At 37.5% G+C, this 20785-nt stretch overlaps 3 protein-coding genes across 5 annotated transcripts; 2 read left to right on the forward strand and 1 right to left on the reverse strand.

Annotated features, from left to right (window-relative positions):
• Positions 1-1496: 1496 nt before the first annotated feature.
• pglyrp2 (peptidoglycan recognition protein 2) lies at positions 1497-6452 on the forward strand. Its single transcript, XM_023333363.1, has 4 exons — positions 1497-1740; positions 3245-4105; positions 4967-5177; positions 5867-6452. The coding sequence occupies exons 1-4, from the start codon at positions 1671-1673 to the stop codon at positions 6168-6170; spliced, it is 1446 nt and encodes a 481-aa protein (XP_023189131.1). The 5' UTR covers positions 1497-1670; the 3' UTR covers positions 6171-6452.
• Positions 6453-6920: 468 nt separating this feature from the next.
• Positions 6921-11079, forward strand: LOC102216738 (lysozyme g-like). 3 transcript variants are annotated; one of them, XM_023333210.1, is made up of 5 exons: positions 6921-7008; positions 9148-9225; positions 9321-9517; positions 9612-9750; positions 10307-11079. In XM_023333210.1, exons 1-5 carry the CDS (start codon positions 7005-7007, stop codon positions 10438-10440), a joined length of 552 nt encoding a protein of 183 aa, XP_023188978.1. In that variant the 5' UTR covers positions 6921-7004; the 3' UTR covers positions 10441-11079. The 3 variants fall into 3 exon arrangements, with proteins under 3 accessions (XP_023188978.1, XP_005797552.1, XP_005797551.1); XM_005797495.2 differs by lacking the exon at positions 6921-7008 and adding an exon at positions 8683-8917 and having other exon boundaries at positions 10307-11078; XM_005797494.2 differs by lacking the exon at positions 6921-7008 and having other exon boundaries at positions 9138-9225.
• Positions 11080-11318: 239 nt separating this feature from the next.
• Positions 11319-19291, reverse strand: LOC102231406 (zinc finger protein Gfi-1b-like). Its single transcript, XM_014476154.2, has 6 exons — positions 18961-19291; positions 15908-16182; positions 15045-15253; positions 14311-14424; positions 14056-14221; positions 11319-12928 (listed from the first exon to the last, which is right to left on the reverse strand). Exons 2-6 carry the CDS (start codon positions 16167-16169, stop codon positions 12750-12752), a joined length of 930 nt encoding a protein of 309 aa, XP_014331640.1. The 5' UTR covers positions 16170-16182; positions 18961-19291; the 3' UTR covers positions 11319-12749.
• Between the last annotated feature and the right edge of the window lie 1494 nt (positions 19292-20785).

Raw genomic sequence — 20785 nt, forward strand, 5'->3', positions numbered from 1 at the left:
TCTTTCCAACAAAGTAAAACTATTGTGCATCCGTTTTTATTTAAATTTGACTCAAATCACAGTTTCTGCATAGGATTTATTTAATATTAACAGCCAAAACACACAAATCATTTTAAAATTTATATTAAAAAAGCTTCTTTAGAAATAGCTTTAAGTTTATTTCAAAATTCAGTGGACATGGAAATGAAAAGGGAAATGAAAAATCAAAAATGGATGATAGGATGAAGGAAGAGGAGAATAAAAGAAAATATTCTAGAAGTCTGCACCTGCAGAAAGAGAAGTGAGAAACCACAGAGATTTTCACAGAGGGAAATGGGCCCCAGAACTCTGAGTTTGTATCTATATCTAACTTAACTATATTAGCAACAGCACAAAAACTAAGGTAAAACTTTAAAGATATACCCTTTTAAAAAAGTGCATTACAAGTGTAGTCTCAACTCTTACAGCATTTTATTTTCTATTATTTTATTTTTACCCAGATTATTTTGAAGATTGAATCCTAAAACATTATATAAACAGATTTAAACATGACAAAAAAAATATATTTTTTTGGTTTCACATTTTCATGTTGGGTGTACAGAACTTGGCAAATAATGTCATAAAATTAATTGAACACTAATGATACCAATGTTTGTTTCTAATTCCAGATTTCCAGTAGATTAAAGGCCTACTTCGCCTTTCCAGGAACTCTGGATTATATTTGATCTGGTTTAAAGTGTAAAATAAATAGCTGGGTGGAGTTCAGATTGGATCCTTAACCCATTCTTCCTCAAACCTGATTTGATTTAATAAAACAGGGTTTGGTTACAGATTAGAGAGGTCACTTTACCTGATATGCATGTTTCTGAACTGTGGGATTAAGTGAGAATAAACCCACAAAATCACAGAGAGAACGGACAAACTCCACACAGAAAGGCAAAATCTAGGTTTTGACCACATGATTAGAATATTATTAAAAAGTCCACTTATTTCAGGCTCTTTATCACTAATAATTACACATAGATGGATATTTAAAAGCCTTTAAACATGAAAAAGAACGAGCTGCTTGGCAGGATTTCAAAAAAAAAAAAAAAAAAATCCTCCTGCAAGCAAGGTTTTCTAAACTTGTTTTTTCCCCACAAATCTACGTTCAGTTAACTGGTCATGATGAACAGTGACTAAGATGTTTCCTCACTCTGGTTGCAGTCAGCAGTTAGATGGTAAATAGTAACTCTACATGTGCTTTATTTTTCACATCGGTTGCATTCAAGCAAGAAGAACACAGAAGAAGCCATGAATGGATCTGCTTGTAATGACAACAGTGACATGACGGGAAAGTCGGATCTTATTTTTAAAAAAAGAAAAACAAACCTTCATCATAGCTGTTTTTATTAACCAGTAGAAGCAGACTTTGCTGCTTGACTGTAGGCTAAATCAATATTTGTACCATTGAGTGCGCAAATAGTACTATTGGGACAGGACATTGCAGTCAAGCATGTACACCCACACACAAAAAGAAACGTACACAAAACCCTCAGAAGCCCCTCCAGACTCTTACTGTGGAGGAGATTTTTTTTTTATGGCAACTGATAGAGTGCAAAACAAGAGATTCCTCAAATCTTAGATGTATCCTGTTATCTTATTTAATCAAAAAAACTGGACATTAAAAGCTAACAACCAGGAAATGCAACATGATTTTTTTTCGATTTACATTTTTGGTTCTTGCTTTAAACTTTTTAACAGTCTACAACAGGCCAGCAGGTAAGCTCATTAAGTTCAAAGACAATTAACCTTTATAACTGAATACTGTATTTCTAGAACATTTATCCACAGATAATTTTGACAGAGCTAAGTGTGTTAATATCATCCTAGAAGAAAAAGGCACCTAATCTGAAGAGGTTAATATGGAAGAAGATACTTTACACAGAAATGTGACAATATTCATTTACTTAACACTTTAAACACAGACATGAGAAACGTTTGTAAGAAAATTCACATTTTAAAACTTTGCTGGGATAAAAAAAAAAGTATTGTAGTTGATGCATATTTGTAATTGTAAGCATAAATGTTTGTTTTGGATGCATTATTAAAAACACACGACAGGCGTACTGTGGTGGTGTAGGGGATAGCGTGACGCACATTTGGAGGCCTAGACGCGGACGTCGTGGGTTCGATTCCTGGACCCGGCGATATTTGCCACATGTCTTCTCCCCTTTCCTGTCAGTCTGCTTTCATATAAGGGACACTAGAGCCCACACAAGACCTGCTGGAGGGGAGAGAAAAAAACACATAACAAAATTAAACATTGTTAGGATCACATTCATTTTTGCCCTGTTTGTTGAAACTCCAAAGCCTTACAAGATCTGCATGGTTGGGCTGAAATCAGTTTCTCCAGCATCTCCTCTGGAATGTCATTAAAAGAATCCATGTCTTCACAGAAAAAATATTTGCTTTCTCTTTAAATGGGACCTATTGTTCAAAATGTACATGTTGCACATTTTTATATTTCCATTTGGGTCTCAAGTGCTTCTAAAAACAGCCGTTGCTCTTAAAAAAAACACCCAGGTATTTTTTGGGAAGTTTTTGGTTCTTGCTTTAAACTAAAGCAGGAACTTATTTTTTGGCAATAAGTTCCTGTTTTTTGGTGTTTCAGTTTCAGAAACCTTCTGGTTGTTGAGTCACATTGACGGGCATTACACCGTTACCTAGGAAACCCAGCCCATCACCTTAGCAACCCAAGCGGAGCTCCAGCACATTTAGTCAGCTGGTTTTACCGCTTGCATATGCTGTACAATGGCTGCTGACAAAACACTTGCAGGAGGCTCCACTTCTGCTTTTCAAAGATGTGTGGTTGTATAATTGCGCATCTGTTGACTGTTGACCATTTTCAGATGCAAGTGTAAACGTTGAGTTGGGGGGCGTGGCCAGAAGCAGATTAATTGGATTTAAAGTGACAAGATGTCCTAAAACAGCTCAAAATAGGCAGAACTGACCAGACTGAAATCTTATTGTCTAAGAATGATTTTGTGCAAAAAGATTTGATGAACATTTTTTGTATTGTCTGTAGACCTATTCTAACCTGTTCAAGGAAGCATAATAGGTCATCTTTAAAGCAGTTTTTTATTGAGTCCAACATTCATTTTAGTTTAAGGCTTGTAATTTAGACTCAATCTCAAATGCCACAAGTGAACGTCCATAAAGTGAGTGCCTTTCTGGGTCAATGACTTTACTGATCTATAATAAACATCCATCATATTTCTTTCAGGCGTCAACTTGCGTAACATGGAGAGCTTCATCCAAGCTGTGCAGCAGGTTGAAGACTCCAACCCTGGTCTGTCGCCCTTGGCTCTGGTTAGAGCTTTGCGGAGGACGGCTGGCCATGATGATCTGATGACTATCCATTTCTTAGGCGCGTCGCACAATCTTAGTGACACAGAGGGTTTGGAGGGATCAATCCTAAATGCAACATCCTTCAGCTTTTTTGATAAGGCTATCCACCACATTGTGACTGACAACGGTGAGGAGCGCGGGGTGGTCCTCGCTCCGGACGGGACCACGGTTGCTCTTGCACCCCTACTGTTAGGGATTGAATCAGGACTGAAAGCCAAGATGGAAGGAACAGAAGCTCTTGGGATCTTTCCTCTGTCCCTCGGCAGGACGTTAGGCCTGTCATTTCTAAGCCTTCAGGACATCCCACCATCCATGCGTCTGGGTCCCAACGGGTGCTGGGACAATGTGGAGCAGCCAAAGGTGTTTAAGTTATCTCGGCCTGCCACTCTGGCCACAGATGCTGTTATACATGGTGGCATGGATGGACTTCTACTGGGCATGCATCTGAGCAAGTTGCCAGCATCTGAGCAGCCTCTGGCCCTCAGTGAGATCTTAAGGGGATACTATAATTTCACTCTGACTGAGAAACAAGGCATCGATGCTGTGACAAGCTACATTAGCCCAAAGAGAAGGCAACTTTCAAGGCAACTTCTGGAGCCACTTGATCTTCACACTGAAGTGATGACGACACTAACATTGGTCTGGAAGCTGGAGAAGACAGAATGGATTGCTCAGGACTCTGGTTTGGGAAAGGCGGTGCAGGAAGGATTAAATACATTTATGCACAGATACCTGGGTGAGTAATGTTATTATGTCGGAGGTATTTAAGCATAAAATAAGGCTGCAGGTAAAACCTGATCTTAAAAGATAAACTTTCAAAATCAGTCTTTACTTGCTCTTGCTAAACAAACTGTACTTTTGTTTATTTTAGATTTTGATGTCATCTGGTGACATTATGATATATTTTGTAAAGAGGTGAAAGAGCAACTTACAAAAATGTTCACATTCCTTGAACTTTTTTAAACATTTGTACCAAGTTTCTCATGCTACAAACAACCTTCAATGTATTTTATTGGGATTTTATGTGATAAATCAACACAACAAAGTGCATGGATTTCTATTCAGTCTGTACACACTACAGAGAACTGTGGTAGTGGCAGCATCATGCTGTGTAGGGATGCTTGTCTTTTGCAGAGGCAAAGAAGTGGGTCAGATTATGAAGAAATGATGAATTAGCTAAATACTGAACCATACCACCTAGCATAGCATAGAATAGCATAGCATAGCTCAGCATATCAAACCATAGCATAGCAAAAATTAAATTAGCATAACATATCAAACCATACCACACAGCATAGAATAGCATAGCATAGTAAACTGTAGCATAGCAAGAAGCACTTTAAAATTTGAAGAATGTTGATTAATGTGCTGCAAAAAAATGTAGGATTAAAAGAAAAGGCAGACTATTGGTTACAAATATAGAAAACCTCAAGATGAAAAGTTATAAATTTAGCAAAGAAATAAAACAACCATAGACAAAGTCTCACTTTGTTTTGAAGGGCAGGAAGGACAAAAATACTTTGGCAATAAACTGACATATATATAAATGATGGTGTTGTGAGATAGGAACTAATTAACGGTGTCCTCCTGAATGCAGATTGCCCTCAGATCATCCCTCGCTGCCAGTGGGGGGCGAAAGCTTCACGGGATACACCGATTCCACTCTCCCTCCCACTCAAGTTTCTCTATGTTCACCATACTTACGAGCCTTCGGCGCCTTGTTTATCTTTCTCAAGATGCTCCCGTAACATGAGGTCCATGCAACGTTTTCACCAAGAAGACCGTGGATGGAACGACATTGGATATAGGTAATCAAGTTTTGAAAGTTCCACTTTGTTGCAGAATTGGATATGAAGATCGAAGCCTATACTATTGAATTAAAAATGTGATCATATGTTATTTTTTCTTTGACTAAATTTGTTGTATGAGGGTTCACAAAGTTGAATAGTTCTGATAACCATGAGCCTGTTTTATTTGTTTCAAATTGCATGAACAAAATTTCTGATCTGATAATGAATTTTGTTAAACATCACAATGAATTCAGCTCAGAAACATTTAGTGTGAACAGGACATTATCCTAAAGCACTAAAATAAACTTTTGCCTTAATAAAACACAAGAGTCAGATCAATGTAACGCTCTTCCATCTCAGGATACAGAAACAAGCCACTAAGCATTCTGGGAAATAGTTCTCACTCTTGTCTTTTTCTTCTTTTAGTTTTTTTTAAGTGCTAACCTAAAATCTCTAGTTTCTTCAACTCTTGGAGGTTTGACAAAATTAATAAAAACTTACTGCTGTACCTTTATCTTTCACAAACTCACATTTACGTTCAAAATCTAAAACTTTACATTTATTTAGAGAGTAGAAGAAAGTAGACACAAATACTAAATGTGGCTCAAATGTTTTACAGTGTGTGGGAACCAGCTGCTAAAACGCATCACAACCCATGTCATGATTTCTGATATGTTGAATTATCTATCTTGTATCTTTGTTTTCAGCTTCGTGGTCGGATCTGATGGTTACGTCTATGAAGGACGGGGTTGGAACCACGTCGGCAGACACACCAGGGGGCACAACGCCTTGGGCTACGGCGTGTCCATCATTGGAAACTACACGGCCACACTGCCGTCTCGCCACGCCATGGACCTGCTGCGGAACCACCTGGCGCTCTGCGCTGTGAATGGAGGAGGCCTGACAGGAAACTACACCATCCAAGGCCACAGGCAGGTGGTGAACTACACTTCCTGTCCTGGAGATTCCTTGTTTTCAGAAATAAGAAGCTGGGAACATTTTAGAGGATGACACAAGATTCCTAAATCTAATTTTGACCTCTGATGTAGTTTGATTAATGTGAATTGGTTAATTTATCCAACGAAGAAGCTTCAATTAAGACCCATGTGGTTGATATCAGATTTTGTTAAACAGATTAACTAAGAAGTTATTATGCTTTTCTTTCCCAGACTAGTTTAAAGAATACTAAAGCAACAAATTACTTTAATAGAGTGATGGAGTAGAGATGGCAAAATGTTCCCTAAAGCAATGTCACTTTTCAGCTGCAGAAGAATAAAAGAAAATTTCACCACATTTGACTGTTTTTGAGATCTAGTTCACTCTCTATCTAACCAACAAAAAAACAAACTGCAGCTGTTAAAAATAATAACAAAAAGTTGTGATTTTCTTATATTTCTCAATAAAATCTCTACATAACCACATTCCATTCAACATCTGAATTTGAGTCAACGCCATAATAATCCTCGCCAGACAACAGAAAGCATCCTCGATGACTGTAAAACACTAAATGTTTGTATTTTAAGACTTTATTTTCAGCACAACAACATTCATCCACATGTTCTGCTTTCATACAGCAAATGATGTGCTGGAAATGAGCGAGCATTATCACTCTTGGCGTAAAAATCTGGTTTCCTGTATTCAAAATGCACACAAACACTCCAACGGTCAGAATGGGACTTTTCATGCACAATTTCCTGTGTTGCACTGAGTGTGATAACACAGACGAAAGTAAAAAGGTTATAAAAGATTGTCCTGCACCCACTGCGTTTACACCCCAGACGGCAGGACAGTGAACAGATCTTCCACTTCAGCTCCAAGTGAGCATCAGCAAGAGAAACTGCAACAATGAGTGAGTACTTTTATTGTTTATATGATGTATTTTGTCCGGCCAAATTCTGCTGTAACATTTAAAAGAAACAGAAGTATTCACTTTATCTCCTTAAATATAAAATATTTTATTTATTACGTAAAAAATAAACATTATTTCAGACATAGCTTGCTCAAAATGTGGTACTGGGTTTACCATCAGAACGTCAGTTTCCAAAACCACACACACACAAATATGGAAAAGCTCACGTGGGATTAGTACGACCTCACCAGACAGGGCACAGAGTAAAAAACTTATGAGGTCCAAATGACCCCAATGCTCAAAACCACTGGAGGGTCAATAAACAATTAGTAGCAGAGGAATCAACCGAGTTTATTCCTTGCAGACAATTCAGAGGTGATTGTGCTTCCTGTCTCCACCTTGTTGCTTTTCCTGTTTGGTGAAATGCACTCATGCTGTGTGGGGAAAGTCTCAAAATTAGGCTGTGCATGACTGCAGACAGAATTCTGAGAAAAATATGAGAAATGAGAATAAAAAGTCAAAGTTCTGAGGAAAACATTCAGAATTTTGTGGAAAAAGTCAGAATTTGAAAAAAAGTTAAAATTCTCAGAATTCTGACTTTTTACCTCAGAAGATTTAATTCTTTTATTTTTCCTCTGTCCATAGTCGTGTTCTGTTGTACTCTGCAAAATTATATCAATGTAATGATGTTCGGTATTATTTAACTTTAAGAAGTACGGTACTCATCGAGTGCAGACGTGTTACGCCCCTTATGAGTAAAGACTCTACCTGTAGGGGAATAATGAAAACACGGACACGATGTCACTGCTTTAGTCTCCAGTGTTGCAATGGAGGAGCAGAAGCGTCGCGTTCCCCTACATCCGATCAGACAAAACCAATCGAAACTCGAACGATTAAACTCTCATAACTTAAAATCTAAAAGGTTGAACTTTTCAAGAATTATAAACAAACATAGCCGGAAAAGTAACATTAAAGAAAAATACATTGTTTTTAAACTTCATTAAACTTAGGCTACCTTTTACTGTATCTGTTTGTAGCACTGAACTTGAAAGATCAAAATAATCGATCGCAGATCACTAGATCTTGTTTTCCCTTTTGGTTGTCTAAAATAGTTTTATAACCACTACAGAGGCAGCTGTTTAGTTATATTTTAGAGGTTTATTAATGAATTTCATCAATACATTTTACCACAACCGGCCCTTTGAGGACATTCATAATCCTGATTTGGCCCAAAATAAAACTGAGTTTTGCATCTTTGGACTGAAGGCATACTATCACCACTTACTGGATGAAATTATGACGCCTGTACAACGTAATTATCACGTTTGTATAATTTAATTATGATTTATACAATACTTCATTACGTTTGTGCAATTTAATTAGCACATCATATGATAAAAGTACCATGTTTATGAAAGTTAATTGTTACGTTTGAATAATATAATTTTATTGTAATGTTTTGTCTGAGTCAATCTGTAGTCTAAGGAGAAATTAATGTTCTGTGCACTATGTCCTGCATTTATCAAAAAGAGCAGAATAGGTTTGTGTAAAAGGAAGTAAAATTAGTCAATAAATAAATAAATGACACTGACACAATAATTAAGATAGCGAGTGATCTCTTTTTTTAAAAAAAGAAAACGCCTGTCTAATCGGGCGTGGCTCTTGGGAAACTTTTTCCTTTGGGTGCGTCTCCCTCCTCTGCAAACAACTGACGTTGAGTGTGAAAGCACAGATAGACGCGAAACAGAAACTAAAACCAACTGCAGTATGTCAGAACGTGAAAGGAAAAAGGGTATAAAAGACTGTCCTGCATCCAGCACGTTCCTAGTCCACTCCTGACTGCTGAACAGGGAGCAGATCTTCCACTTCAGCTTAAAGGGAACTTCAGCAAGAGAAACTGCAAAGATGAGTGAGTATTTTATTGTTTATACGATGCATGATGTCTGGTCAAATGCTGATGTCAGACTTAAAAGTAAGAGACTTTTTTTTGGCCTTAAATCTAAAGTATTTCATTAAGTAGGCAAAAACCAAGTATCATTTCAGACAGTGTAGCTGGAGACGTGGTTAAAGAAAGCATTTGATTTTATGTAAAGATTTGTCTATTTCATGCACTTTATGTAAATGCCGATATGTTTACAGGTTATGGAGACATCAACAGAGTTGAAGCTTCAGGTGCCTCTGAGAAGACCTCTCAGCAGGACAGACTGGGTTATTTTGGTAAATACTAAAGATAAGCATATGACTGAACTGAAAATGTTGATCTATTGTGCTGAAAAAGAACAAACTTGTGAAATTGTAACTTCTCCAAACAGGCGTGAGGGCATCAGAAACCATGGCCCAAACGGATTCTGGGAGAATGAATAAGTACAAATCAAAAATCACCAGAGTGGGAAGTCAGTCTGGTATCGATCCTGCCCTTATTGCTGCCATCATCTCCAGAGAGTCCAGAGCTGGAAACGTCCTGCATGACGGTTGGGGGGATCACGGTAACGCCTGGGGACTCATGCAGGTCAACAAATACTATTTAGGTCTAACGTGCAAAATCTTGGCAATTGACTCCAAAAGAAAGATTTACAACTATTTCAATTTCCAAAAACATGTAGGTGGACATTAGACATCACCGTAAGGAAGGAGACTGGGACAGCGAGGAGCATCTCCGCCAAGCTACAGGGATCCTTGTTCATTTCATCAAAAGGATTCAGAACAAGTTCCCGAACTGGAGCAAAGAGCAGCAGCTGAAAGGTTTGTTTCTCACAATAGCCTCTTTGAGAAAATACTCTTGAGCAATTGTCTGAAAAGTCTTCCAACTGCCTTTCTTTCACTTGTGAGAAAACTCAAGATTGGGGTGAATTGAAACTTTGGTAATTATATATCGATGTTATGCAATACCAGGTTCAACGTCTTCTTCCCTCTTACATAAATTATTCATATCTACAAATCCGCTCTGTTGAAACATGAACATTTGAGGCTGTGGCTCACCTCTCTGACTGAACATTTAACTATTGCATTGCACATTTTGAGAGGCTTACCGCTGCTCTATAGCAAATTAAGCGCCCCCTGCTGTTCAGCATTCAAATTGACTCTGTGTAGCATTCATTGGCAAGTTCACATCTTTGCTGTTCAAATGAATAAATAGTTTAAATATTACATGTGCCATTGTTGATCACTTTACTCTGGTATATATTTTTTCTTCAGCAGGCTGTAGGATAAGTTGGTGAACTAATAAAAAATATTTAAAAAGCACATTGGCATTCCGGTTGTTATAGTTTGATCATTATGACTTTTCTTTTCTCTGCAGGGGGAATAGCGGCCTACAACACGGGGGATGGTAATGTCCATTCGTATGAAAATGTGGATGAAAAAACGACTGGCAAAGATTACTCCAATGATGTTGTTGCCAGAGCCAAGTGGTACAAAAGAAACGGTTTCTAAAGTCTGTGGCTGATAAGCCAGAGTGTATTCAGCGAAAAAGAAAAAAATACTTTCATGCATGCAACCGTTTTAGATTACTATATGCTTGATCTACTGTATGTCTCCACAGTGAAATAAATACCTTCAATAAAATTCAATCCATTTGTTTAATACACAGATTACACAGTTATCTGTGTATTGAATAGATTTTTATTTAGTCGGAGCTAAACTGGTGGAAAAGTCATGTTTAGAATCAACAGCGTCCATTATTCCCACAGTGTTAAATCTGATGCGTAAAGAGAAATTCGTGTTTTGTGCAGAATGTCTTGCATTTGTAATCAAATACTGCTGAATAAATTTTGATAAAATGGTAAATACTAATTATTGAAATAAATGTAACAAAATGCATAATTTTCTCATGTTGCAACCAAATGCAATTAACTGAAGACTGCAACATTTTCATGGTAACGATTTATTTGTTGACTTTAGGCTTGATGACTTCACAAAAGACTTGGGATTCAATTTGCCACTAATAACTTCATTCAAACTTGAGCCTCTTGACCTGAAAACAGCTGATATCTTACACCAAACAGACAGTACGTCATTTAAGGGAAACTGACTCTGTCTTGTACTTTAAATAATAAACTCATGTTAATTTTCTTTGTTTCCTGTCAGTTTGCACTGATTACCCAGAACCTGCAGGTCTGAACCCCACATGCAATCAAGTGTAAATGAGGTAAAGAGGTTCAGTGAGATAACTGTGTACCAATTAGAGAAAAATCATGTTCGTGGTAATTTCATTTGTTCACCCAGGCGTTAGGGAGGTAATAATGTCCAACAAGTTAAAAACTAAAGTGGAGTATGACCAGTGTCTAATATTCTTGCTTGCTTGTTAAATCCATTAAGTGTTTATTACGTTCCTACTCAGATGTAAAGCCAAGAAGCTGTGGCAAATTGGCTTTTTATGCAGAAGGTAGTACTCTGCTATCCTTGCAGCGCTGATAATGTAACATCACATAACTAATGCTGCCTTCATTGAAACATCTGGTAACTTACACTAATTAGGCTGAACTGTTAGCCTGATTTAAACCCCATTCAGTCCATCTAATGTCATGTTTTGAGGCTTTTGAGGAGAAAGTTGCAGATGGATTGATGGTGAATTTAATGATGGACTTACAAAACTCAGAGGAAACTCAGAAATTAGGGTGATAGGAACAGAAGATTGACAGAATGAAGCCAAGGAGTTTAAATACTGTGGAGACATGATTGTGGCATGGGAAACAGGTGAGTACAATAAACAAAATGAAGAGCAGCAGGGAGAATCTAACTGAGGCAGGAAGAAAAAAATGGAAACAGAAAACCATTAGAATAAGACAGAGTACACATAACACCAAAATTATTTCCATAAAACTTACCTAATCAAGACCAGTTGTACTTTGGGGGAACGAAGTCTGGTTTTAATTTGATAAAATGTTGTTTTATGAGTTAGAGCTACTGTTTAACATGGGGAAGGACTAGAAGTGGAGTTTGCCCAAACTCAAAATTCATTCCATTTGTTGACTTTTTATCCGACAAACACAAAGTACAGCATGATTTTGAAATGAAAGGAAAATAATACATCACTTTTCAGGTTTTCAGAAATGCAAATCTGTGAACACATTTATTCTGGTAACACTAAATAGAATAAACTAATTGCCTTCAGAAGAGTAAATATTTAACGTTTTCAACAAACCACATAAGTGACAAAGTTTTCATCTGAAAAAAGGTGTTCAGGACGCAGACGACAGTTAAAAAAAAATAAAATCTGTATTCAGAGCTTTTGTAGTACAAATAAAAGTATTTCTTATAGCTTCATACAAATTAGACTTATTTGAAAATGGTAAAATAAATACCTTTCTGTGAGTCTTAAAGGTTGCAAATCCCATAGCCAGAAACATTCCTCTTGTACAACACAATTAAATAAAAATAAGCTAATGATACGCTAAGAAGTTTTGAAACTTTCCACCTTTTTTTTGCCTTCTCCTGGTGCAGTAAATAAACATGAGAAACATCCCTGCAAATATATTCAGATCTCAGAAATCGATTAAGAAAATGTTTATTTTTGAAAGGCTTAGTGCAGAGCGCAGCAGTAGCTAAACATGTAAATTCCATCCGAAGCTGCAGCAGTCTGTCTTTTCATATGAATGGATGTCTTAGGCCACAAAAGACACACGAGGTGTACTGCAGCTGAGCGAAGTCTGTAGATACACGAGACCCGATCAACAGAATAGCAGATGGAGGGGATTTCTGTCCTCAAAGTGTTTTCTGAGATGAAGGAGAAAGGTCAGAGGTCAGCGGTAGGTGCAGTGGTGCTCCTGGTGCTGCCGCAGGTCCACTTTGTGCTGGAAGCTGTAGTGGCAGAGAGTGCAGCGGTAGGGCCGGTCGTCCCTGTGCTTTCGGCTGTGCGTGATGAGGTTGGAGCTCTGGCTGAATGCTTTGCCGCATATCTGGCAAACATGAGGCTTCTCCCCTGCAAAAGGCCAACAGGTCAAGGTTTAAGAGTTTCTGAAGGGTTGAATTGCACGTGATGTCATTCCTCTATTTCATTTCTACATGATATTAATGATTAAAATGCTACTGATTCAAATTCAAAAATACTTTATTGATCCCAAAGGGAAATTAAATGTTGTTGCAACTCATATTAATTTAAATTAAGAGTTACTGTAGATAGTAATGGATGTTGGCAGGAAAGATCTCTTGTAGGTGTCTGTGTTACAGTGAATTTAAAGAAGCCTCTGACTGAAGACACTGTTTTCCCAGGACAGTCTCATGAAGAAATAAATATAAAAAACTACTGATAGAAAGACGCACCAATAGACTTATACTGTCGTTTTCGTCTTCTATAGTAAGATAAAATGAAAAGAAAATCCTACTTTTACTCAAAAAATACTTTTTTATGTAAAGAGTAAAGAGTCCTTTTTCTGTTGCCAAGATTAAAACCTTTTCAAATTGTTGTAATTAAATCAGGAGTTGTGCAGCTAAACTCAGCATGCAGACAGGAATCGCTCTCTCTACGAGCAGCATGCGCCCCCTACTGGGTAGCAGCTAAACTACAGCTCTGGAAAAAACTAAGAGCCCACTGCACTGACTGAAAACCTCCTGGTTATTCCACCAAATATTGATTTATGAACTCCTCCTGAGTTAAAATATTAGATTATTGTTTCTAAATGAATATGAAGTTGTTTTCTTTGTCTGAAAGCACTGCATCTTTTTTGTTATTTCGACCATTTCTCATTTTCTGCTAATAAATGCAAAATATTTGCTTGGAATTTCAGAGACATGTTGTCAGTAGTTCATAGAATAAAAGAACAATGTTCATTTCACTCAAACATATACCTATAAAAAGTAAAATAAGAGAAACCGATCATTCTAAGTGGTCTCTTAATTTTTTCCAGACCTGTATATAAAAATATATAAAAAGCGCAGCAGCTTATAGAACTGTGGAACATTTTTATACATTGTGTTAAACACCAGTTTGCATCTCATTACAGTATTGGTGTGTCACAGCTGCAGTGTACAACATTAAGTTTCAGTAACTATCAGAAGCTCAACTCAGCATCTTCGTGTCAACAATGCTAGCGGCTAGCATAAACCTGCCTGTGTGAATGAATGTGTGTTTCTTCATGTCCGACTTCTGGTGGAATCTCTTGCCGCAGTACTGACAGGGGTAGGGCCGCGTGTCCGAATGTATGAGCAGGTGAGTGGAGAGGGTGGAGGAGCGCTTGAAAACTTTCCCACACACTTCACAGCCGAAGGTCTTCTCCTGAAACGTGGAAGTAAGAGTCGTTAAAATACAACATTCAGTGCTGCTTTCTGAATATAAAGGATCTGTAAAGCATCTGTGGCTCTGACCTTGCCCCTGTGTGAAGACTTCTTATTATCAGCCCTGCTGGCCTTGAAGTGGGTAGCTTTGTTTCCATGACTTTTACATATATGTGTCTTCAGGCTTGACAGAGATGAAAATATCTGCAGAAAAGAGATGAATGACTAGACTAGTCAGGGAGTCTGGTTAAACATTAGAAAGTGTTTGCAAATATTTAAAAAATCTACAAATATTGAGAGTTCTTGGTGCAAAAGTCTTTCAGCTCTTAAAGGCGACTTATTATGCTTTCTAGAACAGGTAAGAGCACACAAAACATGTTCACTACATTTTCTTTAAAACAAAATCATTCTCAGATAATGGTATTTTAGTCGGCTCAGTTGCGCGTATTTTGATCTCCTTTCAAAAGTAACTGTTTTAGGATCCCTTGTCATTTTAAATTCAAAATGGTCACAGAAGTCAGTGTTTACACTCACATAAAAATGGCTGCAAACAGATACACAGTTATACAAGAAAAATACAGCTGAGCAACTGTGCAGGAGCTCTCCTTGGGTTGCTAGGTAACGGGCTGGGCTTCTCTGGGGTTGCTTGGTAACGGGCTTTGCCTGGGCTGCTAGCTCATTTTCCAGATCCCAAAAGAACATTAACTTAATCCTAAAAATCAGCTATATGGGTTTTATTTTTTGGGGTTTGTTTAGTCGCAGTAGAGACTCAAATGGAAGCGCAAAAACATTCAAATTGTGAATAGTTTGAAATGTTGACATACTTTGCCACAGAGCAGACACTCGTGTCTCAGTACACTGATCCTGGAGCAGCTGCTGTTCCTCGCCTCCCTCTCGATGTGCTGTGGCAGAGTCAGATGTCCCAGGTCCACTGACAGTTTGTCTGGATAATCTGAGCTCACGGCAGAACTCAGCCATGCTCCTGTTGCGGGAGAGACAGCGCCCCCTTTCTCCTCTTTGATAAAGGCACACTCTATAGAAAAGAAATGCAGGGTATTAAAAAAAAAAAAATCACATCGTCATAAACCTATAAAAATGAAACCTCCGACGATCAAATTTGAAAACTTTTTCAACACTTGTATGCTCTCAATCTAAATACTGCATGTGTGGCGTGAAATAATCTGTCAGTGCAACTACTACTTTTTCATCAATATTAAAGAATAAATTACTTAAGCTCATATATCTTTAAGAAAAGTTACTTGTAAGTTAGTTTGTCTTATTTCAAGTGTACTGAGATATTCAAACATGTATTTTTGATCTTGAAACTAGAAACTAGACCAAAAAACTTGGTAAAAATATTGTGTTTTTGCAGTAAAAACATCTGTACAATTAAAGTTTCAAGTCTTTTATTTCTATAACTTGATTCATCAAGTTTGAGATGAATGAGCCAAATCTATTTGGTTTTCAGATTAAATCAGATAATAACTGCTTAAAACCCCTTGGAGACACTCAAAGACTTTACATCACATTAAATCTGAATTTCCAGCAATTTAAGCATAGAACATGTTACACTAACACGAATTTTACTCCTTTCATCCTAACACACATGCTCTATACAAAGCAGAGGTGCATGAAGAAGGTTTGGAAATTTAAACGAAGTTGACTTATGAAGGAATATGTCACCTACCGCTAGATTTTGGACTGAATTGCTGAAGTTGCATGTTTGCATCGGCGCAACTGGAAACATAAATATCGGCCTGTGAAGTTAGAATAGACGCTTGCTTTTCATCTGGCTCTTTGGCTGCGGAGTACCCCAGGGACGCGTCCCAGGACTCCACGTTTTTCTCTAGCTTGCCGAACACTACCGGGGTGGAACCGGGACTGGGGCTCCTCACTGCGACCCGAAGGTGGTGCAGCCCTCCGCGCTTCACCAGAAAAGACCGAGGCATCACTCAGCTGATTCTAAGTAAGATACAGCAAGAAAAAAAAAGAGAAAGAGATGACGCAGTTAAATTTAGCTTCAGAAAATTTGACAAAGCATGTGAAAGTTATTATTAGAAATGGTTTAGATTAGGCTTTTTGCCTTGCTCTCAGTAACACGGCAAAAAACCCAAACAGTGGAACCAGAAACAAATATTACGCAAAATACTCTTACTGTCCAGAAGGGGGCAGCAGAACTACATTCTTTCTCTGGTTTATATCTGAACCTCATATTTACGGAAAAACAGTCACGGAGTTACAGGATTAAACGAGACAATGACATGGTAGATTTCAGTTTCTGGTTCCCAGTAAGTTAACCGTATCCTGTGAATTTAATTTACATGTTTTGGGTGATAATTAGGTGCTTTATCCTCAATACTCCACGAAGCATAAATATAACAAATAAATCAACTAGTTTAACTTTAAAATACACCTGGAAAGACTGAATGTTTAACAGTGGTCTCTTCCTATCTGTACTTGCTGCTAAGCTGTCAAAATGTAGTTTTGTGCAGGAGTTCATGCAGAAGGTTTTTAAAAGGGCGGGCCATCTGTGGGCCGGTGATGAGAAACCAAAATCGAAAGTCGTACTTAATTTTCATCAGGCCTTTAATGCAGCGTCATTTATAAGAGGAGAATATGATGAGTCAAAGCAGCATACTATAAAAGATAAATAAATGGACATAGGCATAACTAACTAGATAATTAAGTAAGTAAATGCTACAACGCATTAAAAATGTCTTCCTCCATCAGAGGGCAGGTGACGGCTGGGCACTGAGATTAGCGGCCATTGCTCTCCTCTCTGCCCTCCTGGATGCCACCACTGCTTTCTTTTCTACAAGGGTTGATAACAAAGGATTGATAAATAACGGTTCACTACTTTCTCAGACTTGAAAAATAATAATAATAATAAAAAAACCCAAAGCAAAACTGTTTAATGACCAGGGAAGGAACCATCTGATACTGAATCTAACACTGAGGTTTAAATTTGCACCCAACAGCTCTGAGAAGAGCACCATTATCACTTGAATGCAACACGTCTCATGACTCAGTGTGTGCACTTGACACATTTAAAGGAGCGCAGTATTGTAGTTCACAATACTGCTGAAAGAAACCAGACGGTTTTGGACCATGGTTGCCATGTTTTATAGCAGCAAATTTAAGTTGAATTTAGGAGGTTTAAGTAACTAATTGAAGTATTTTGTGAAAGAATGTCATTCTGTGTGGTCAAAGATGTACTGACAGCAAAATATGTAATGAATATATCCAAAGTGGGGCAGGACATCATGCACTGAGGTTGTCAATTGTGTCCTCGGCCCGCATGTCTTCCTCCTCTTCCTCTTTCCTGTTCAATAACATTAAAATAAAAGCCACTAGTGCCGCAAATCGTAGCGTAAATAACTTAGTTTGTACATTTCCAAAATGAATGTTTGTGACAGTTTACTGAATAAAAACATTGAATCTTAAGACGTAGATTTTTGGTTTTAGATGAACAGAAATGCTTTCCAACCATGAACACGGGTTTCCTGCAAATGGATTCACTTTCAGTCCACACAGACAAGAACTACGAGATTAGAAAAACTTTTTTAAAAATAATCTGGAACAAACATTTCAGATTTTAAATAAATGCTCAGTAGTTAATGTTTATATATGCATTTTTGTGAAGAAGGACATCGTTTACAACTAGAGACTTGTTGGGTCAGAGCAAAAACTGTCGGAAATCATGAAAACTGTCTGCTTTGTGTGTCTTATATTAAACCAAAAGGTTAATTTAACAAACAATAAATGGTCTCCTTCTTCGACTCTATGGAGAACAAAGTAACACCCTGCTAAACCTCCACCACCTTCTGCTGCACACTGCTGCTCAGCTGGCGTAAAAAACTACAAATGTTACAGATAACATTACTCTAACTGCAATAATCGATGTGTTTAACAATGAAAACTGGAATATTTTTACTCCAGAGTGTCTGAAAATCTTAGCTAAACAATCCCCCCTTTAAGTTCCTGACTCATGTATTTTGTGCTTATTTGCTCGTTTTGGGATGTAATTCATTTTTCTGAAACATTTCTATTTTGGTTTCATCTCTGTGTAAAATGAATGAAGTGGAAGAGCATTTTTACACTTGAATTTAGCTTAGGTGACTTTAAAATCACATCAGTAAAGTGTTAAAAGCCTAGAAAAGACAGAAATCCTACTTTTACTTAACATAAAGTACATCAAAAGGAGCAGATGTTTAACCTTTGACCTGTGTGTGTGTGTGTGTGTTACATCTTAAAGGGGTTTCTTGTGCAAACAAAAGAAGTAAAAACTCAATTCTTGAAGGTCATTGAACTTCATTTCTGATCAGGTTTTCTCTTCATCAATGAGTTGCAGGAGACGTTTACATTTGAAGGCAGTGATTTATGCTGCTGCTGGTGAAGTGCTCCGTGTGCCGGAAGCTTTCTAATACAACCCAGTTCGCTGCGATCAAGATTTTGTCTCAGAAATGACCAAAGATGAACAAAGAGTCATTCTAGCAAATTGTTAATCATTTTAGAATTAGAGGAATATAAAAATGTGATGCTAAACGTGGAGAAACTTTCCTGGGAATCCTCAAATCTTTAACTATAGGAGTGAGTCTCCAGTATTCAATATGAAACCAAACGAGGAGTTCATTAGTTTTGTGTAGTTTTTCAGATTACACATGTAGGAAAGTGTTTGTATATGAGCAGATGTGTACAAGTGGTTAGAATGAAACAAAAATAAAAAGTGCAAACACTCACCAGATTTTTACATTCCTCCAGAGCTCCTCAGCATCCCAGAGACTTCCTGCTGTCGCCGTCTGACAGACTGGAGGCTCACATGAAGCTAGAAGGGACACATGGTCAGCGCGCTCACAGGCTGATCTCTCTAGGTCGGAGTGATGTGAGCAACAGAGGACGAGGAAGTGCTTCGGCGCTGAAACCTTTGAACCCACACCACAAAGCTTCCTCACACACAAACTGAAGCGCTGCACGCTCGAGGCAGCAGCACCAAAAACGACCCGGCTCTGTTTAAAAATAAACCCAAATGTGCAGGAATCACAGGAAGGTTGCAGTGGGGAGCAAAACCACCCACGACAGAAGGCTCGACGAGGGAGGAATTAAATAAATCTGATTAAGAGGAAGCAGACTGCGTTGGAAATTCTGCAGAAAGTGTCGACACGTTGTGTTGACACGGTTGTGTTTCAACAGAGACCATTGAGGTCGGGTTTAAAAGAAGAAGGTTAATGCAACAACAATCTCCTTCTGATGTATTGAATGAAAACCAGGGGAACAGAAAGGCCGCAAAGTCATGTTTATTTGGACTCCATTTTTTTCCCCCTCTAATTCAATAATAATAATCATCGTGTTTTTGGTTTCTGGTGAAACTAAGCTGAAGCGAACTGTGGCGAGAATTTCTAAATTTATTACCAGATTTGCGTGTGAAATGCAAACGTCTAATAAACAGTGATTCATTCTTGACTCGTAAGTCAGTGGAAAACTTTGGTTTGATGACGTAGTAAATATACTCACAGTCATTGTACGAGTAAATAAAAAACACATTTTCTACATATGTATCACTCCAAATCGAAAGCAGAGAGTTAAACATCATCTAATGAAAGACTTTATTTATCATTTTCCACAGAACAAACATGAGACGTTAAAACCTGGACTTAATGTTTTACCAGGATATATTTTGGTACCTTTGTGATAATGTTAAAGTTGAAGGCAGGAAAATGAACTTCTTTTTAGGTAACTGCATAACTGCATGGCTGTGACGCCATGACACAGCAATTGTAGCACTACACTGAAAAACACCTGAGCCGCATTTAGTTGTGTCGACTATCTTCTACTCTTTAAGTCAAATAAATTTATCCAGTTTTAGATGTTTAACCTAAATGTGAGTTTATGAAAGATAATCTCACAGCAGTAAGTTGCGTTAACGTTTTATTAATTTTGTCAAACCTCCAAGAGTTGAATAAACTAGAGTTTTTAGGTTAGCACTTTAAAAAACTCAAAGAAGAAAAAGACAGGAGTGGGAACTATTTCCCAGAATGCTCAGCGGCTTGTTTCTGTATCCTGAGGTGGAAGAGCGTTACATTGATCTGACTCTTGTGTTTTATTAAGGCAAATGTTTATTTTAAAGCTTGAGGATAATGTCCTGTTCACACTAAATGTTTCTGAGCTGAATTCATTGTGATGTTTAATAAAATTCATTATCAGATCAATTTTGTTCATGCAATTTGAAACAAAAATAAAAATAATTCTAAAGTAAAATAAGTTGTTATTTTAACTTGATATTGTGAGTAAAATAATAGAGAAATGTGGCTCTTTAACCGGGTGAGGGCAGTTTTTTTTTTTGTATATTGTGAAATAATTATTTGGTTTAAATTGCAGCTTTAAGTTAAAACTCACAATTCAAGATTAATGAAGTTAAAAAACAATATTTAGACAACTTGTCTCTTGTTGTTAAATCAACTTCATGAACTTTAATTTCTGAGTTAAAACCAAAACCATTTTCATGTCGACTTAAATTGCATTTTCAAGGCAGCAGGTGGACTTTCATTTTCAAGTTAAACCAACTACA

Source organism: Xiphophorus maculatus, chromosome 5 (assembly GCF_002775205.1).
Source record: "Xiphophorus maculatus strain JP 163 A chromosome 5, X_maculatus-5.0-male, whole genome shotgun sequence".
Taxonomy (NCBI): domain Eukaryota; kingdom Metazoa; phylum Chordata; class Actinopteri; order Cyprinodontiformes; family Poeciliidae; genus Xiphophorus; species Xiphophorus maculatus.

Bases quoted from the DNA above. Each gene is read 5' to 3' on its own strand.
- LOC102231406 (XM_014476154.2), bottom strand. From the start codon at position 16,169: ATGCCTCGGTCTTTTCTGGTGAAGCGCGGAGGGCTGCACCACCTTCGG. The intron at 15,254-15,907 runs GTAGGTGACATA...TCTTTTCTATAG, and splicing joins ATTCAGTCCAAAATCTAGCG to AGTGTGCCTTTATCAAAGAG. The intron at 14,222-14,310 runs GTCAGAGCCACA...TCCACGTTTCAG, and splicing joins AGTCTTCACACAGGGGCAAG to GAGAAGACCTTCGGCTGTGA.
- LOC102216738 (XM_005797494.2), top strand. From the start codon at position 9,138: ATGTTTACAGGTTATGGAGACATCAACAGAGTTGAAGCTTCAGGTGCC. The intron at 9,226-9,320 runs GTAAATACTAAA...TTCTCCAAACAG, and splicing joins GGACAGACTGGGTTATTTTG to GCGTGAGGGCATCAGAAACC. The intron at 9,751-10,306 runs GTTTGTTTCTCA...TTTTCTCTGCAG, and splicing joins CAAAGAGCAGCAGCTGAAAG to GGGGAATAGCGGCCTACAAC.
- pglyrp2 (XM_023333363.1), top strand. From the start codon at position 1,671: ATGATTTTTTTTCGATTTACATTTTTGGTTCTTGCTTTAAACTTTTTA. The intron at 1,741-3,244 runs GTAAGCTCATTA...TATTTCTTTCAG, and splicing joins AGTCTACAACAGGCCAGCAG to GCGTCAACTTGCGTAACATG. The intron at 5,178-5,866 runs GTAATCAAGTTT...CTTTGTTTTCAG, and splicing joins TGGAACGACATTGGATATAG to CTTCGTGGTCGGATCTGATG.